General features: G+C 54.0%; 1 protein-coding gene across 3 annotated transcripts in view; it reads left to right on the top strand.

Moving 5' to 3' along the window:
• The first annotated feature begins 830 nt into the window (after window positions 1-830).
• Window positions 831-14,656, top strand: part of PPP2R4 (protein phosphatase 2A activator, regulatory subunit 4) — a 22,339-nt gene continuing 8,513 nt past the window's right edge. Inside the window, exons 1-7 of one of the 3 annotated variants that reach the window (XM_010151710.1) lie at window positions 831-928; window positions 2,227-2,313; window positions 7,400-7,525; window positions 8,240-8,357; window positions 9,837-9,936; window positions 11,398-11,522; window positions 12,003-12,103. In XM_010151710.1, the coding sequence (XP_010150012.1) occupies window positions 869-928; window positions 2,227-2,313; window positions 7,400-7,525; window positions 8,240-8,357; window positions 9,837-9,936; window positions 11,398-11,522; window positions 12,003-12,103 (717 nt within the window). In that variant the 5' untranslated portion in view covers window positions 831-868. The remainder of the gene's footprint in view (window positions 929-2,226; window positions 2,314-7,399; window positions 7,526-8,239; window positions 8,358-9,836; window positions 9,937-11,397; window positions 11,523-12,002; window positions 12,104-14,656) is intronic. The other 2 variants (XM_010151711.1, XM_010151712.1) reach the window with 2 other exon arrangements.

Raw genomic sequence — 14,656 nt, 5'->3', positions numbered from 1 at the left:
CACTGGTCTGCTGCACTGCCTCGTGCTATTTAAAGTTGCATGGTAAGAGCATAATGCAAATTACCTCTAACCTCCTGGAGCATTTCTGGCTCCGCAGTGTCCCATTGCGGGAGCGATGGCTGGGAGAGTGTGGGGAAGGGGTCACCCTTACAGCAGGGCTGGGTCCTTGGTTCGGATGCCTGAGGGAGGAGCCCCTCTAATGCACCGACAACTTGCATTTGCATTAAATATTACATCCCGGGCTCTGAGAGAGCTTTAAAATGAAATGATCTTCATAGTGTCCGCCTGGAAGGAGCTGTGTCCTGGCATCCTCCAAGCCTCCGCTGCCTGGACGGAGGGCTGCGGCTCTGGACTGCCATCTATTGAATCGCTCCAGCTTTGGCTTTGCAGGAGTTTTGCTTTTTAGAGGATTGCGGTTCAGGCTTAACACCCTAAACCCCGAGACACAGTTGGTTTGTTAGGAGAGCTCAGTGCTTCAGCACAACACGAGGCTTTTCGGCACTAGACAGAAATAATTAAACTAGCTGGATGTTGTCTTTGTTATCTCCGGCACCAGCCTCTCTGTCCAGGTGGGAAATGCATCTTTAGGGGTGAAAACAAACATAATGCCATTTGCTGGAGCCCTTGCAGTGTCCTTAGGAGTTTATTATCCGAGGATCAAGAGGGTGTTGTTTGGTGAGGAGGACTTGGTGAGATAATGGCACACGCTGGGATGGATTTGTTTGCTTTCTGTCTCCTGGGAAGTGAATGTTGGTTTCTAAGAACGGAAGATAGGAGATTTCTTCTTCTCCACTGCCTCTATTTTACCTCTTTTTTGCATCTCCCAGGCACCTCTGAGGAGGTGGCTCCTCCCCCCCAGCAGAGCTTCATGATCCCCAAAAAGGAGATAAACATGGTGTCCGACATGGCCAAGTGGAAGCGCTCTCAGGTATGGCTCTGGGGTCAGGGAAGGCTGGTACGTGCTTATCGCGCTTCAGTGGCAGCCAGGTCTGGTTTGGGCACAGCCACGAGGTGAAACAGGTTTGGGCAAGTGATGGGAAATGAATTGTTTTGTGTTTTAGAGCAGAAGAGTCGCTGCCTGTTTGTAGGAAAATGACTTGGCAGTGAGGTGTGGAGTCTGGCCACTAAATGTTCTGACAAAGGAGCGAGCCAGGGAGAGCCCAGAGATGCTTCCAAATTATTACTGCTCCCTCCCAACAAGCTAGACGAGAAGCTGGTAACTATTTCATCCTGCCTAGCCTGAACATTTTATCAACCCTGGGTTTACCCAGTGCTGTTTGAACTCGGCTTGAACATGGTCCTGCGGCCTGGCCCTCTGATAGCACCGGGCTGGGCTGGTTCCTGGGGCCTTCCCACCCTGCTGTACTGGAAAGGGCTCTAGAGCCGAGGCCTTCAATTTCCTGGATAATTCCTGTTCACAGTATGTGTGGAGCTGGTGGAACAGGCAGGTTCTCCTCTCCTCAAACAGGCCTTTGAGGGATTGGTGTGCTAGCCCAGGCTTGTCCCACCTCTTGGGAGCAAGTTCTCGCTTGATGACTGAGCTGTGCTGTCTTAAGAGAAGCTCAAGTTATAGCCAGGTCTCAAGCAAACCTCCCACTGCAGCTTCCTTTGCTAAGTCTCCTGGGTGTAAGGACTTGCTCCTGGTCAGGATTTCCCAAGGAGGGAGAGGTGGCAGCGTGCTGGTCTGGTGTTTTCAAAGACTCAGAGCTGTGGAGCTGCTGTGGATAAGCTCCTTCACAAGGTGTGAATTTAAAGAGAAGAGCGACGAAGAGCCCGGGCTGTCTGCCGCTTCTCCGTCACGCAGCACAGGAGAAGGATAGAGGGAGGCAAGGGGGGATGATGGTGCAGGTCTGGGAGAAGCAGTACAGAGCAGGATGTATAGGCACAGCTCAGACTCTGCAGAGCCAGAGAGTTTGAATTTGACCTGATAGGAAGCGGGGAGCTGAGGGAAGGAATTCGGGGGCAACCTGAGCTTTTTTAGGCTTCTCCTCTCTGTAGTTTTTACAGTGATGCAGAGTTCTTAGTGCAATCGCCATCTGTCTCTGAGCTGTGCCAAAAATAGCAGTAACCTCTCAGCAAGCCCTGCACCCTGGGTGTCTCCAAGAGAGCGGCGTGGTGTGGTGGGAAAGGTTCCCTTGGGGTGCGGGAGTGCTCCGATGCCGCGTTGCTTCTTCAGGCAGACTGTGGGTATTCACTAACGCCCTGCTCTCTCGGGTGTGTTTGCAGGCGTACGCAGATTACATGGGCTTCATCCTCACTCTGAATGAAGGTGTCAGGGGCAAGAAGCTGACCTGCGAATACAAAGTTTCAGAGGTAGGAGAAGTGTTTGGATCCTCGTTTCTCCTTTTCTGCCCCTTTTTTTGGTTCTGTGGTGAATATTTCCTAGGTGAGGAGTGAGTTGGCAGCTTATCTGGAAGCCAAGGGGAATAAATGTGGTTGGGCTGTGCCTGGGGATGCAAATGCCAGCCTGCAGCCCTCCCTGCAGGATGCAGAGGCTCTGTGTGTGCTTGCTGGATGGGAGATCAAGTCACAAGTGGATAGAAGCTGGTGGTGAAATGGAAGATGCAGACCTTTTGACCCTGTTTTCACTGTCTGGCTTCAACCAGGGATGTTTGAAAGATGTGGTGTTCTCTCCTGGTTGCAGGCAAAAGGCTGAGATGTCTGTACCGTTCCTGCTTTCCCACTGCTTTGGCCAAGTTGCTTGTCTCCCTGTCCCTGGGCTTCCTCCTCAGTCAGACTGTTACCAGCACCATCTCCTCAGCCCACGCTGGAGCTGAGCTGTGCAGGGTCTGGTTTGACAGCGTGCGAGCTCAAGGCACGTCATGGACTGGACCTGCCTTGCCCAGGGTAGCACTGGGGGCTACGAGGGGCTGCGGAGCACGCTGAGGGGGGCTGGGCTGGGGGCAGGATCACACCTTCCGGGATGGTAAGCAGAAAGGACCTGTTCTTCCCCTTGCACTAATGTGACTGTCACCTGGCTCTGCTGCGGCAGCCGGTTTTGATGCCTGTTCATCTCATCAGGGCATGGCGCGATCGTTTGGAGGCAGAGGGTGAGGGCAGGCACCCCGACTGGTGTTCCTGCCTGGCCTCAGCCCTGCTCACCGCTAGCCCGGGGCCTCTGGGCACTGCCCTGCTCTGCAGAGCTGATGTTGGCCGCCAGCTTCGCTCACGCGCTAGATCCCCCTCCCCTCCTGTGCAATGACGAGATTCTCGGGTACAGTTTGACTGTTCAGACTGCACAAGAAAGCTGGGAATAGCCTAAAAAGGTCTAGGCAGAACGGGAAGCAGCCTGGGCCCTGCATGTTTACAGCTTCATTCTGGTGTGGGAAGGCAGCCCACGGTGATCTTGAACCGAGTCATTGATGTCTGAAGCAGGCATGTTAAGTCCAGCCTTCCCTTCTAGGAGCCAGTGTGTGAATGAGACGCTTGTAGTTCATGGAGGGGATCAGGGATAACGAATCCTTCCCTAACGGGCTTTGTGTCTACCTTTTGTTCCTTCAGTTCAGTAGAAACTGCTGTCAAATGCTGCTCTTGCTTTCTGCTGTTTGCATTTCACCTTTGAGTTTTGTCTTTGTCGTGATCTTGCTCGTTCCCAGGCATTCACAGAGCAGTTCTAGGGAAACAAAGCATTAAAAACGAGCAAAACAAATGGGGGAAAAAAAACCCACAACCTTTGCTGCCAACCCCTTAGAGCTCTTTGCTATTCAGGAAAAGCTCTATCAGGGCTGCTCCCTGCTGCACATCCCTCTTGGAGTGAGTGTTTTCCATCCTGGGTCCAGGTGACAAACAAGAGACGCGAACCCGGCTGCTGGGGAAGTGGCAGGGAATGTGTCTCGTTCCCCTCGCGCTGGGGAGAGCAGAAGCCTGCGGCTCGCGGCACAGGTGGAGCGTCCCCAGGGCCGCCTTGTTGATGAGGTTGCCTGTTGGCGCAGGTTCGTTTGTAGATCAAACTGCTGATCTCTGCTTTTAAAGGCTCAGCCCCTCGTGGCCTCTGCTTGCATCTCTGCTCTGCTTTCTTCTCTCTTGCCGTACCTGCTGCTGATGCGCTTTCCTGCCATCCCATCTTCCTCCCTGATCAAACGCTGGAGATGCCTTCCCATGGCAAATGACCTCCTGGAATCCTTTCTGCTGAATGCGTATCCGCTCCGCGACTTCCTGGTATTGCTTTGCCATGGGAAAAAACCCCAAAGTACGGTCTGCTCTGCTTTGAAAGAGACAGCTTAATGGTTCCCAGAGTGGCGTGTGTCGATACCAAACTGTGCGGGCTGAGCCCCTTCTGAGACTTGCTGAGCTCGCTCTGCTCTTAGGGCAAGATGGGATGGAGCCGTCTGGGGCTTTGCTGGAGGCAGCTGACAAGGAGCAATAGCTGAGCTGCTGCTGGGGACTCTGGCATAGACACTATGTCTGGCACAGGGGTCTATGACTGATAGGCTGTGACCTGCCTTCCTCTCCCGGAGGAAGGGCTTTTCACGCGGGGATCCGTGCGGCGACAGCCGGGGCTGAAGCGGGGAGTGGTTTGTCAGAGCTGCGACTTGGCTCAGAGGAGCAGCGCAGCAAGGAGGAGGTTAATTCTGACTGCCAAGGAGCAGTCCTTCCCTTCAAGCAGCGGCTGGCCTTGTGGCTTGCTCTGGTTCCAGGAGGGAAGTGGGGGAAGCAGCAAATGCCCCGATTTTAGCAGCTCTCCCCTCCGACAGGGCCTGAGGAGCCCACAGGAGCAGGCTTGGTCCTGGGGGGTGGCTTTGGCTGCCACGATGCCTTCTCAGCACCTCTGCCTGCCTGGCCCCCGCCCTCGAGCGATGCTGACAGGTCTCTGCTCCGTCGGAGGCCCTGTGGTTTGCCCTTGGGACCGGTGGCAGACTCGGGGTCAAGGGGATGCAAAATCAGCACAACGAGAAGAGCGAGGAGAGCTGGGGGGGAGGCTGCCCTTGCTTTGATCACTGGGAAGGTAAAGCAAAAATAAGAGTTTAAAAAACCCAGCCAGGCAAAACAGGGCTGCGGTGCTGCTGGCTGTGTCCCCCTAAGCCCTGCTCTTCCCCTCCTTCTCCCCTGCTGGGGTCAGCCCTGGATGTACGAGTTTCCTTTGCTGGACAATGGGAAGCTGCTTCTTTTAGAAACCCCCTTTTCAAAGGGCCTTGAGCCCAAAACGAGCTGCATCTCTTTAATTATTTATTGGCACGGCTGAGCCGGCAGCTGGGTCCTGCTCTCCCGTGTTCAGCGGGGCCGGGCTTTTTAATCCCTTTAAAGCAAGGGAGTGGGGAAGGGGAGGTTGGACTCCCCGCTCCCCAAGGCCCGCGGGCAGATCTGGGGAGGGGGAAGGAGCGGGTCCTCACCAGCCATTTATTCAGGCAGCACCGAGTGCTCGCTGAGAGGGGTTTGAAATACGGTGGCTGCTCATAATGAGCTGCTGGTGCCGGCGGATAAATCACCAGCGCGATTTAATTATTTAATGCAACCCAGTGCTGGGGATGCTGGTGCTTAATTGGAGGGGAATGCAGTAGCCAGGAAGGAGTAGAGCTGAGTCCAAACCTGTCCCGGAGCAGTGGGGAGACGGTGGGGTTCTCCGGTGTTTCGGGCAGCAGGGAGGTGAAGCCGAGCAGGTCGCACTGCCTCGTCCCACGTGGGTGGGGGACACTGATCTGTTCGTGGCTCCAGCTTGCAGCCTCTCCGGGACACCCGGAGCTTTGAGCCCTCCTCGGCACTTGGGGCTTTTGTGTTCCTGGTGTGTTCTTGTTCTCTATCCCAGCCTCTAGCCTGGCTCAGTGGCCAGTTGTTCAGGCCCTGTGGGGTAGGTGGATCTGTCATCTGCCTGATACCACTTCCCGTGGGCTGATCCCACTGTGTTCTCAGGATGGCATCTTGGGAGCTGCTGTCTGTGTGAGGCTGTGTCTGCCCTGAGACCCTTCCTGCTGGGAGCGGAGGGCATGGGGAGCGATCCGCAGCTAGTCCGGCGGCTGCACAGCTCCGCCATGCCCATCCCTCTGCCCACCCCCTTCCAGTGGCACTTCAAGGGCTGGAAACTTGCTGGGCTCGGCTGTTTCCTCGTCCTCCCGGTAGGCAGCGTGAAGAATTGAACCACAGCCCAGGAGACCAGCCGGCTTCACACAGTCGATGCCTCCAGCAAAGTCAAACCAGCCGCCTCTTCTGCTGTCCTCTTTGTCCCCTTGAAGGAGGAATCCCCTCTCGAGACAGAGGAGCCTACATTGCCCGGGGCCTGGCCAGCTGCTGCGGTGGTTGACGGCTCTCTGGCTGCTTGGAGTCAGGCGAGGAGAATCCCGGAGCCTCTGGCAGGCTTGACCGGTTGTTGGCAGAGTCTCCTCAAACTCTTTGGAGCTGCTTTAAGTGCTACCTGTGGTGCTGCCTCTTGGTACGTGGGGGTTAGCTGTTCCCCAGCTGTACGAGCAAGGCACGGAGGAGGCTGCGTGCACTGGCCAGCCCTGGTCCTGGCAGTACAGCTTGAGACATCGCGCTGTGTCGCCTGTTGCACCTCTCTTTTCCTTCTTGGCCATAACCATGCCTCCTCCAGTCGCTCTTGTACATCCTGTGCAGGTTCCTCACTTTCTCCTTCCAGCACAAGGCATGAGAAAGATGCCTCTATCCTCTTGCTATTGCGTTTGTCTTCCCATCAGCTCCCTGTTTTTATTGAGACATTTCTCTGAGGACTGAGAGCTTCGCTGGCTCTGATGAGACCACTGGTATGCAAACCAGGCTGCCCCTTCCCCTGGGTGTGTTGTATTTGGCCACGTGCACAGGGTATCCCCGGGTTGTACCTGCCAGGGTGGTCTGGCTGGTATGAGTTTGAAGCAAGAGGAGGTTGGCTTGCGATCAGGCCTGGCTGCACTGGGTGCTGTACGAATGCTAACCCCGTCCCTGCTAATCCTGGCTCCTAAGAGACACTTCAGGACAAGGACTAGAGGCCTTGAGAAGGGCCTCAGCATCACATCACCAGCCACTGCTGGGTGATACGGTAAGTGCTGAGCGGTGTCCCGTGGGGCACGCAGGACCCTCGAGTCGCAGAGCCTGAGTGTTGTGTCGGAGATCTCCGACTTGTGCAGCACTTCCCTGCTTCTCAGCCCTGTGTGCCTGACAGCCAGGAGCTTCCTGTAGCTCCTCTCCCAGGGGTTTTAGAGCACAGTGCTGTTACGGCTCGTGGAAGGCTGTGTGGGCAACTGGAGAGCCTGCCTCAGGCTGGGCTTTGTACTGGACCGATCTTCGGAGGGGGAGGACAGTTTTCTCGGCCCCTCTGCATGTCGGGGAGAGTTGGGACATCATGTTTCCGCTTGCCACCCTTGGGAGGTATGGCGTGGGCTGAAACGACTCCAGTCCAGGGCAGAGATGTTGGAGCCTGAGGAACTGCTCTGTTTTACGTCACCGTGACCCCTCATCACCTTTGTCTCTGTAGCCCATTGAAAAGCTGGTGGCTCTTCTGAACACCCTCGACAGATGGATCGATGAAACCCCGCCAGTGGATCAACCTTCTCGCTTTGGGAACAAAGCCTTCAGGACCTGGTATGCCAAACTAGACCAGGTGAGCAGGTCTTTCACATGTAGCGTTACATGCAGCTCATGCAGAAGGGCCACATTCCCAGGAGGGAAGCAGAATGGCTCCACCATGGTGTGGCAGCCGAGCAGCCTACAGAGGTCAGATAAGCTGTGAAGCATCCACCTCTTGATAGGCACCATTTACCCCGGATCTGGTGCTCTCCTCTCCTCTTACGAGACCGTATGGTCCATGTAAATGCTTTTGGATGGGTCTCCAAGTCTTGGATGAGCCATGGGAGCCCTCCAAGCCCAAGGAGCTTGTTGGCTTTGTAACTGCCCACTGTGTCAGCTAGCTGGTGGGTGACACAAAGCCAGAGGAAGGTTGTGAAATTGTTCAAATTCCTTCATCGCGGAGCGCTTTTCCGGCACCACGTTGTGGAGGTGGCACAGGCAGGGTCCCAGCAGCAGTGAGCTTGCAGGTGGTCTGCTGTAACCGAGTTGATGTGTTTGGGTGGTGAAGCTTTTTTGTCCTGCAGGATGTGTGTGGCCTGGGTAAGTGTCAGGACCAGCTCTCCCTGAATTTCTTCATCTCTAGAGATGATTTCAAGAGGAGAATTTGCTCCTGTCCTGCTGGCTCTGACCATTGTAGGAGTGCACCATGGCAGCTCCCACCCTGCGACAGGGTCTGAGCAGAGGTGGCTGGTTCCTGGGGACTGCGACCAATCTGCACTCACTTGAAGGAGTCTTTTGTGTCTTTCAGGAAGCAGAAAAGTTGGTGGCAACAGTGATTCCCAAACATTTGGCTGATGCTGCACCAGAAGTGGCCGTGTACCTGAAGGAATCCGTGGGGAACTCCACCCGCATTGACTATGGCACAGGTACCTGGGCGTGCACGCTGGCCGAGGCCGGACTCCCCTTAGAGCCTGGTGCTGCATTAATTTGACTGTGTTATTGCCACTATTTTTAATGCCAGCTCGAAGCAAACACCTTCCTTCTTGCGCCTCCTTGCCCCCGTGTGCAGCGTGGGCTGTGCCTGAGGGAGCTGGGGCTGGGAGCAGGGCTGTGCTAGAGCTGTGACACCCTTTTCCTGTCTCATCCGAGGAAATGTGAACTGAGCTGTGCAAGCTGCTCTGGGATAAGCTGTGGGAGCTGCTTGACTGCATACAACAATCCTGTCCCTGCTGATCTGCAACAGGCACTTTAGAGGGATAGGTTATAACTGCTTGAATTGGAACTAGGGTGGGAACCAAGTTCATGTTTGGTGGGAGGGGTCTTGAGGCCCAGTGCTCCCTAGAAGTGACGTCACTGCTTCCGGAGGGACCTTGAAGGTAGGAGCATTTTGCACCTAAGGAGACACTGAACTGCGTGTTGAAGTAACCACGCTGGCTTCAGTTAGACCTAAATCCAGAATTTCCACATGCTCTGCTCCTCTGTGCAGAGGACAGTGGGTGCTCTCCAAAAGGCAGGAGAGCAGGATGCTGTGGGTGCAAGGCAACACGGCTTTGGACCTGGGCCGGGAGAGGAAGAGGAGGAGGTGGGTGAAAGGATGAAGAGCTGGAGGCTGTGCAGTGCTCGCAGAGCTGCGGCTCGCCGGCACCAGGGGGAGATGTTGTCCTTGGAAAGGGACCCGCCGGCTGGGGTTTTGTCAGCTCAGGGAAGGTAATTCGGCCTTCCCTCCCCTCCTGTGTCCCAAGCCAGTGGCCCATGTCCTAGCTCACAGAGGCCCGAGCATAGGTGCACTCTGCTCACGCCGGGAGCTGGGCTTGGCAGCGAGGAGCTGCTGGCCTTGTGCTGTCCCTTCTGCTGTGGTTCCTTCCCCTAAAAGGCATTTCTGGGTTTGCTGGCTGTTCTTTTCCTTGCTGTTAGCTGGAGGGCCAAGCTGCAGAGGCACAGCCCGAGATCCCAGCACCTTCCGGGACGAATTGTTCCTGGCAGTGTCATGGGATCTGCATCCTTCCGACTCGGAGATATTTTTGAAGTGGGAGGAAATCTGTTTACTTGCAGATGTGAGGTTCTCTCACATCCCCCAAGCAGATGAGACTGTGGTGCTCCACTTCCCCTGCTGTGCCAAGCTCCTGGGAAAGGCCCTCCCTTGCTCCCAGCATGCCCGATGTTGGAGCTGATTTTCCTCAAGAACTTCTTTTCTCCAAGTTAATAATCCCTTTATGAGTGTCTAGGAGGGGTTTACTTTGGGTGGGGGTCTGCATGGGGATGAAATAGTCATGAATACAGTTGGGCCTCTTGAGACTGGACAGTGGTTGCTGTGATTCCTGATGAGCTGTTGCGGTGCCCACGGAACGGTTGTCCCAGGGACCAGAGACACCAGCATCACATCTCTTCATGTCTTTTAACTCCAGGGCACGAAGCTGCGTTTGCAGCCTTTCTCTGCTGCCTCTGCAAAATCGGTGTGCTCCGAGTGGATGACCAGATGGCCATCGTCTTTAAAGTATTTAACAGGTGAGGTAATGGATGGAGAAAGGCCGGAAGCATCGGGCTGCTTGGGGGCAGGTCCCTGGCAGCGTCCCTTTCCGGCTGTCTGAGATGTTACTGCAGACTCCCGTAGTCTGGGCTGGTTGCGCTCCTTTTCTTCCGCTCATCCGCACCCGTCTGGGAGCAAGGAATTGTGAGAAGAGCCTTCTCCTGGGGTGTGAGCTGGGCAAATCGCAGGTGTCCTACAAAGACATGCATGTAATTGGAGAACGTGAGTGCTGACGGGCTTGCTAGCCCAGGGAGAAAGGGCAGAATGGCAAAACTGAAGATAAATTTATACAAAATGAGGAGGCAGATGTACTTTTTAACGGACTGTATGGTGACCCATTGTAACTGTCTCCAAAAGAGGTGATAGCACCTTGTCTGTTAGAGCTGTGTGTCCCTCTGGAAAGGTTCTTTAGTTGAGCACGTTACTGAGCTCCGCAGAGGGATGTGGGTGAAGCTCTGTGATAGGTAGGAATCACTGATCAGAGGATCTAACGTTCCTTCAGGCATTTAAAAAAAAATAAACCTATGGAACTGGCAGGCCTGCACTGCTCCTCTGGAAGAGTTTCCAGCCCAGGAGGTAGAGTTGGTAGTGATGAAACTCATGGAATGGGTGTTTGGAGTGCAGAGATCTAATCCCAGCTGTATCACTGTTTGGTGACATGGAAATAATTCCCTTCAATAGTACCTCCAGCTTTAATTTTCCACACGAAAAGTGGAAGGAGCGTTCGCTGTAAGGTGGAAAGCTTTCTGGGCTCTTTTGGAAGTTGTTGAGGGAGAGTGAAGTGTCAGTGTTTTTAAATAACAGCGAGGGTGGGGAAAGATCTGCACCAGCATAAGACACTGCAGATAAAATAAACCCCTGCCACTTGATTTCTTAGTGAATTTGGTGTAAACCAATTTTTTTTTATTAAAAGGGCTGGTATTTCATAGAATCATAGAATGGTTTGGGTTGGAAGGGACCTTAAAGATCATCCAGTCCCCCCCCCTGCCATGGGCAGGGACCCCTTCCACTAGACCAGGTTGCTCCAAGCCTCATCCAGCCTGGCCTTGGACACTTCCAGGGATGGGGCATCCACAGCTTCTCTGGGTAACCTGTCCCAGTGCCTCCCCACCCTCTCCGGGAAGAATTCCTTCCTAAGATCCAATCTAAACCTCCCCACTTTCAATTTAAACCCGTTACCCCTTGTCCTGTCACTACAGGCCCTTGTAAAAAGTTCCCTCCCAGCTTCCTTGTAGCCCCTTCAGGCACTGGAATTTGCTACTGTATGTCCCATCAGGCAAAGGAGCTGAATATATATTCTGTGCGCTGTGCTCTGTGGGGGGGTCCTGCTTGCAAGCGATGAAGCCGTGTCCTTCCCCAGACTGGTTGTTCCTGTCCTCGTGGAAGTCGGTGACGACAGAAGGAGGCCTTTTCCTCACCCTTCTTTCCTTTGGTCTCAGGTACCTAGAGGTGATGCGAAAACTTCAGAAGACCTACAGGATGGAACCTGCTGGCAGCCAGGGCGTGTGGGGCTTGGATGACTTCCAGTTTCTACCTTTCATATGGGGCAGTTCCCAGCTGATAGGTACTAATAAAAATCATCTCGTGTCCCAGCCTGCCCCCTGCCCCATCTGTCTAGGTTGCAGAGATGATGGGACTTAGTTTTAAATTCAAATATGTCAAATTTGTGTATAATACAGCACAGTTTGCTTGGGGCTTGGATTTTTTTTTTCCCTTTTCAGCTTTCCAAATAGTTGCTTGGGTTGGGAGATGGAAGGCTTCCTTGCACCGTGCCTCTCTCTTTATTGCAACGACTACAAGGGTTTTAAGAGTCTTGGTTTTGGTGCTAGAAAACACGCTTTGTGCCCTGGGGAGTTCACCAGGTGCTCTCTGCTGAGGCACTGGTGTGGGAGAGGAGGTGGAAGGGAGCAGCTCTGTGCTGACTTCTGAAGAGCTCTGATCAGTGTGTTTCTTCTGGAAGGTGGGGGGGACAAGACCTGATGAACTTGGTCTCTGAAGGGGATGCCATACACGTGACTTCCTATTGTCTCTTCACTCTTTTTAGACCATCCAAATCTGGAGCCTCGACACTTTGTTGATGAGAAGGTGGTAAACGAAAACCATAAGGACTTCATGTTCCTGGAGTGCATCCTCTTCATTACAGAGGTGAGGACTGGAAGGTTTGTCCCACAGGGAAATTCTCCTGACATTAGATACTCGGCTCTGGCTGTGGTTTTCTCTTCCTCCTTTGCTTGTTTGTTTGCTCTCTTGGAACTGTGCAGATGAATGGTTGTTGCATGTCTGAGGTGCTTTCCTTGAATGGTTTGAGACAGGGATGCTGAGAGGAAAGTGTAATTAAGCTAGATGGGCTGTGGATTGCAGTTGAAGGGAGCTGTAACGAGCAAACAAATAACCTTGGATGTCACTTGGATCAGTCAGTGGGAACTTGGATGGAGAAGACCGGTGCCTGCAAGTATGCTGGGGAGATGAAGTAGGAGCTGCAAAATGACTGGGCTTGCCAGGATAACCTCCCTTCCCTCCAGCTGTTGGGTGCTGCCTCGCAGGCCCTGGGCCCCCCCTTGCTTTGGGCAGGCTCCCAAACCTCCTTGCAGCTTAGTCTCTTCCAGATTCTACCAAAAAACCTGCCGTTAAGTTGGGAAACAATCTAGAGCTGAGGGGGTGTTGGGATTGGCAGGTAGGTTGAGACTGGACATCAGGAAGGAATTCTTTCTGGAGAGGGTGGGGAGGCCCTGGGACCGGTTGCCCAGAGAAGCTGTGGATGCCCCATCCCTGGGAGTGTCCAAGGCCAGGCTGGAGGAGGCTTGGAGCAACCGGGTCTAGTGGAAGGTGTCCCTGCCTATGGCAGGGGGGTTGGAACTGGATGGTCTTTAAGGTCTCTCCCAACCCAAACCAGTCTGTGACTCTATGATTTACCCAGCTGGCAACCCTGTGGGCACCACGTTTCTGCTCAAGGGCCCGTGGGTGAGGGACTGGTGATACCAACCCTGGGCAGTGTTTCTCAGCGAGGGACGTCGCCGCTTTCTGCCCTCAGCTGCAGGATCTGGCTGTGTTTCTGCCGTCCCCCTCGCTGCACGGGCTGGGCAGGGAGAGCGAGAACCACACGCTCTGTTGTGGTGAGGGATTTCTTGTCTCTGGCAAGAGAGAGTGGATGGGATTAATTTTGAAGGGCAGAGTGCGGTTCTTCCCCCTTGTTCTGTTCGTTTTTCCCCCCTCCTTGCCTCTCCAGCTCAGCGATTAGATGAGAAGAGAGGTTACGGAATATGAACTTAGCCTTTCACGTAGGAAATTTTCATGGGAGCCTTTGGCCCAAACCCCAGTTTTTTTTTGAATCTAGTAGGGTTTGTTGGTCCTTAGCACCTCACAGGGTTTAACCCTTAATGCAGAGATAGAAACCATCCCACGGGTAGTAGAGGTGCTGGTGGAAGGGATCAAGATGAGGACAGGGAAGCAGGAGCCAAGATGCTCTAGGATTTATTTTAATTTGGGCCTCTGTAATATCCACAGCACACTAACCTGTTAAAAACACACACACGTCTCTGGAGGCGAGCGTAGACAACTGCAGTGCACAGATGACACGTCACGATGCACCGTGCTGCTGCTTCGGGTCACTCTGCCTTCGCCTGCAGAAAGTTAGCTTTGGGGTAGGCTTTTAAAATGAGCCATTTCACTTGTTTTTCCTCACGTTGGTTGAGAATCATGGAATTTGGTGTTTCAGCCGCGTTCCTCAGTGCCACCTGGTGGCAAGGAGCCCTCCTCCCGGGCCCTCTGGAGTCAGTGGCTGTGGGATGGCAACAGCCGGGATTAGCAGATGCGTGGTATTTTCAATCCGTCTTCATGCAGGCACTGTTTCCTTTTTGTAAAGATTTTCCTTATAAAATTAGTCTTTTTCTCCCCCCAAATGCCTGGGAAGGCGGCTGCTGCCAGCAGGGGGGGCTGAGGCAGCCTCCAGTGCCCTCCAAACGCTCTCTCCAAAACCAGCCAACAACACAAAATAGCAGGGAAGAAGGATAGAAGGGATTAAAGGTTGTAATAAACGAGTGATATTATTTTCTTCCAAGCTTGTCAGCTGGAAACAGCTCTCCTTTAAAGATGTTAAACACGTAGCAAACACCACGGCAGTTCCCGTAGTGGGTCTGGTACGTCTCACCGACACCAGAGCAGGATTTGTTTCAGCAAGCTACAACCGCGGTAGGTTGTTTTCTTTCAACCAAGAGAATATTCTCCTGAGCAGATATTTTTCTCAGCCCCTGGGTGACGTTTCAGGGATAGGAATATACACTGTTGTCGTGTTTGCCACGTGTATATTTAAACCTCAGGCTCTCAAAGTAGCAGCAAGGTGATGTCCAGGCTGAACCCACTGAGGCACCACCCTGCACGGCGCGCAGGGCAGCGAGCCTTGCGTAAGCTGGCCTGGTGTTGGGAAATCTGCAGGGTGGTTTTCGGACCCGAACGTGTGGTTCTCAAGCGGGGTGAGGTTTACGGAGCTGGCCGGGACTCGAGCCATCCCCCTGCTGTCAGGGGTGTTGTGTGGTACCTGTAGGTGCGAGGATGAGGAGGGTTTGGGGGCATCTCTGCGGTGCCAGACGCAGAAGGGGCTGTGGATGGCGGCGATAGCAGGGCTCGGGGTGTGTGTGTAGAAGAGGGGTGCCGGGTGTTGCAGTGGATCAGTGCCATCACCCAGATGCTGCTCCGAGGGCC

The sequence above is a fragment of the Eurypyga helias genome, unplaced genomic scaffold, assembly GCF_000690775.1.
Source record: "Eurypyga helias isolate BGI_N326 unplaced genomic scaffold, ASM69077v1 scaffold2775, whole genome shotgun sequence".
Taxonomy (NCBI): domain Eukaryota; kingdom Metazoa; phylum Chordata; class Aves; order Eurypygiformes; family Eurypygidae; genus Eurypyga; species Eurypyga helias.
This window is presented reverse-complemented; position numbering and strand designations above follow the sequence as displayed.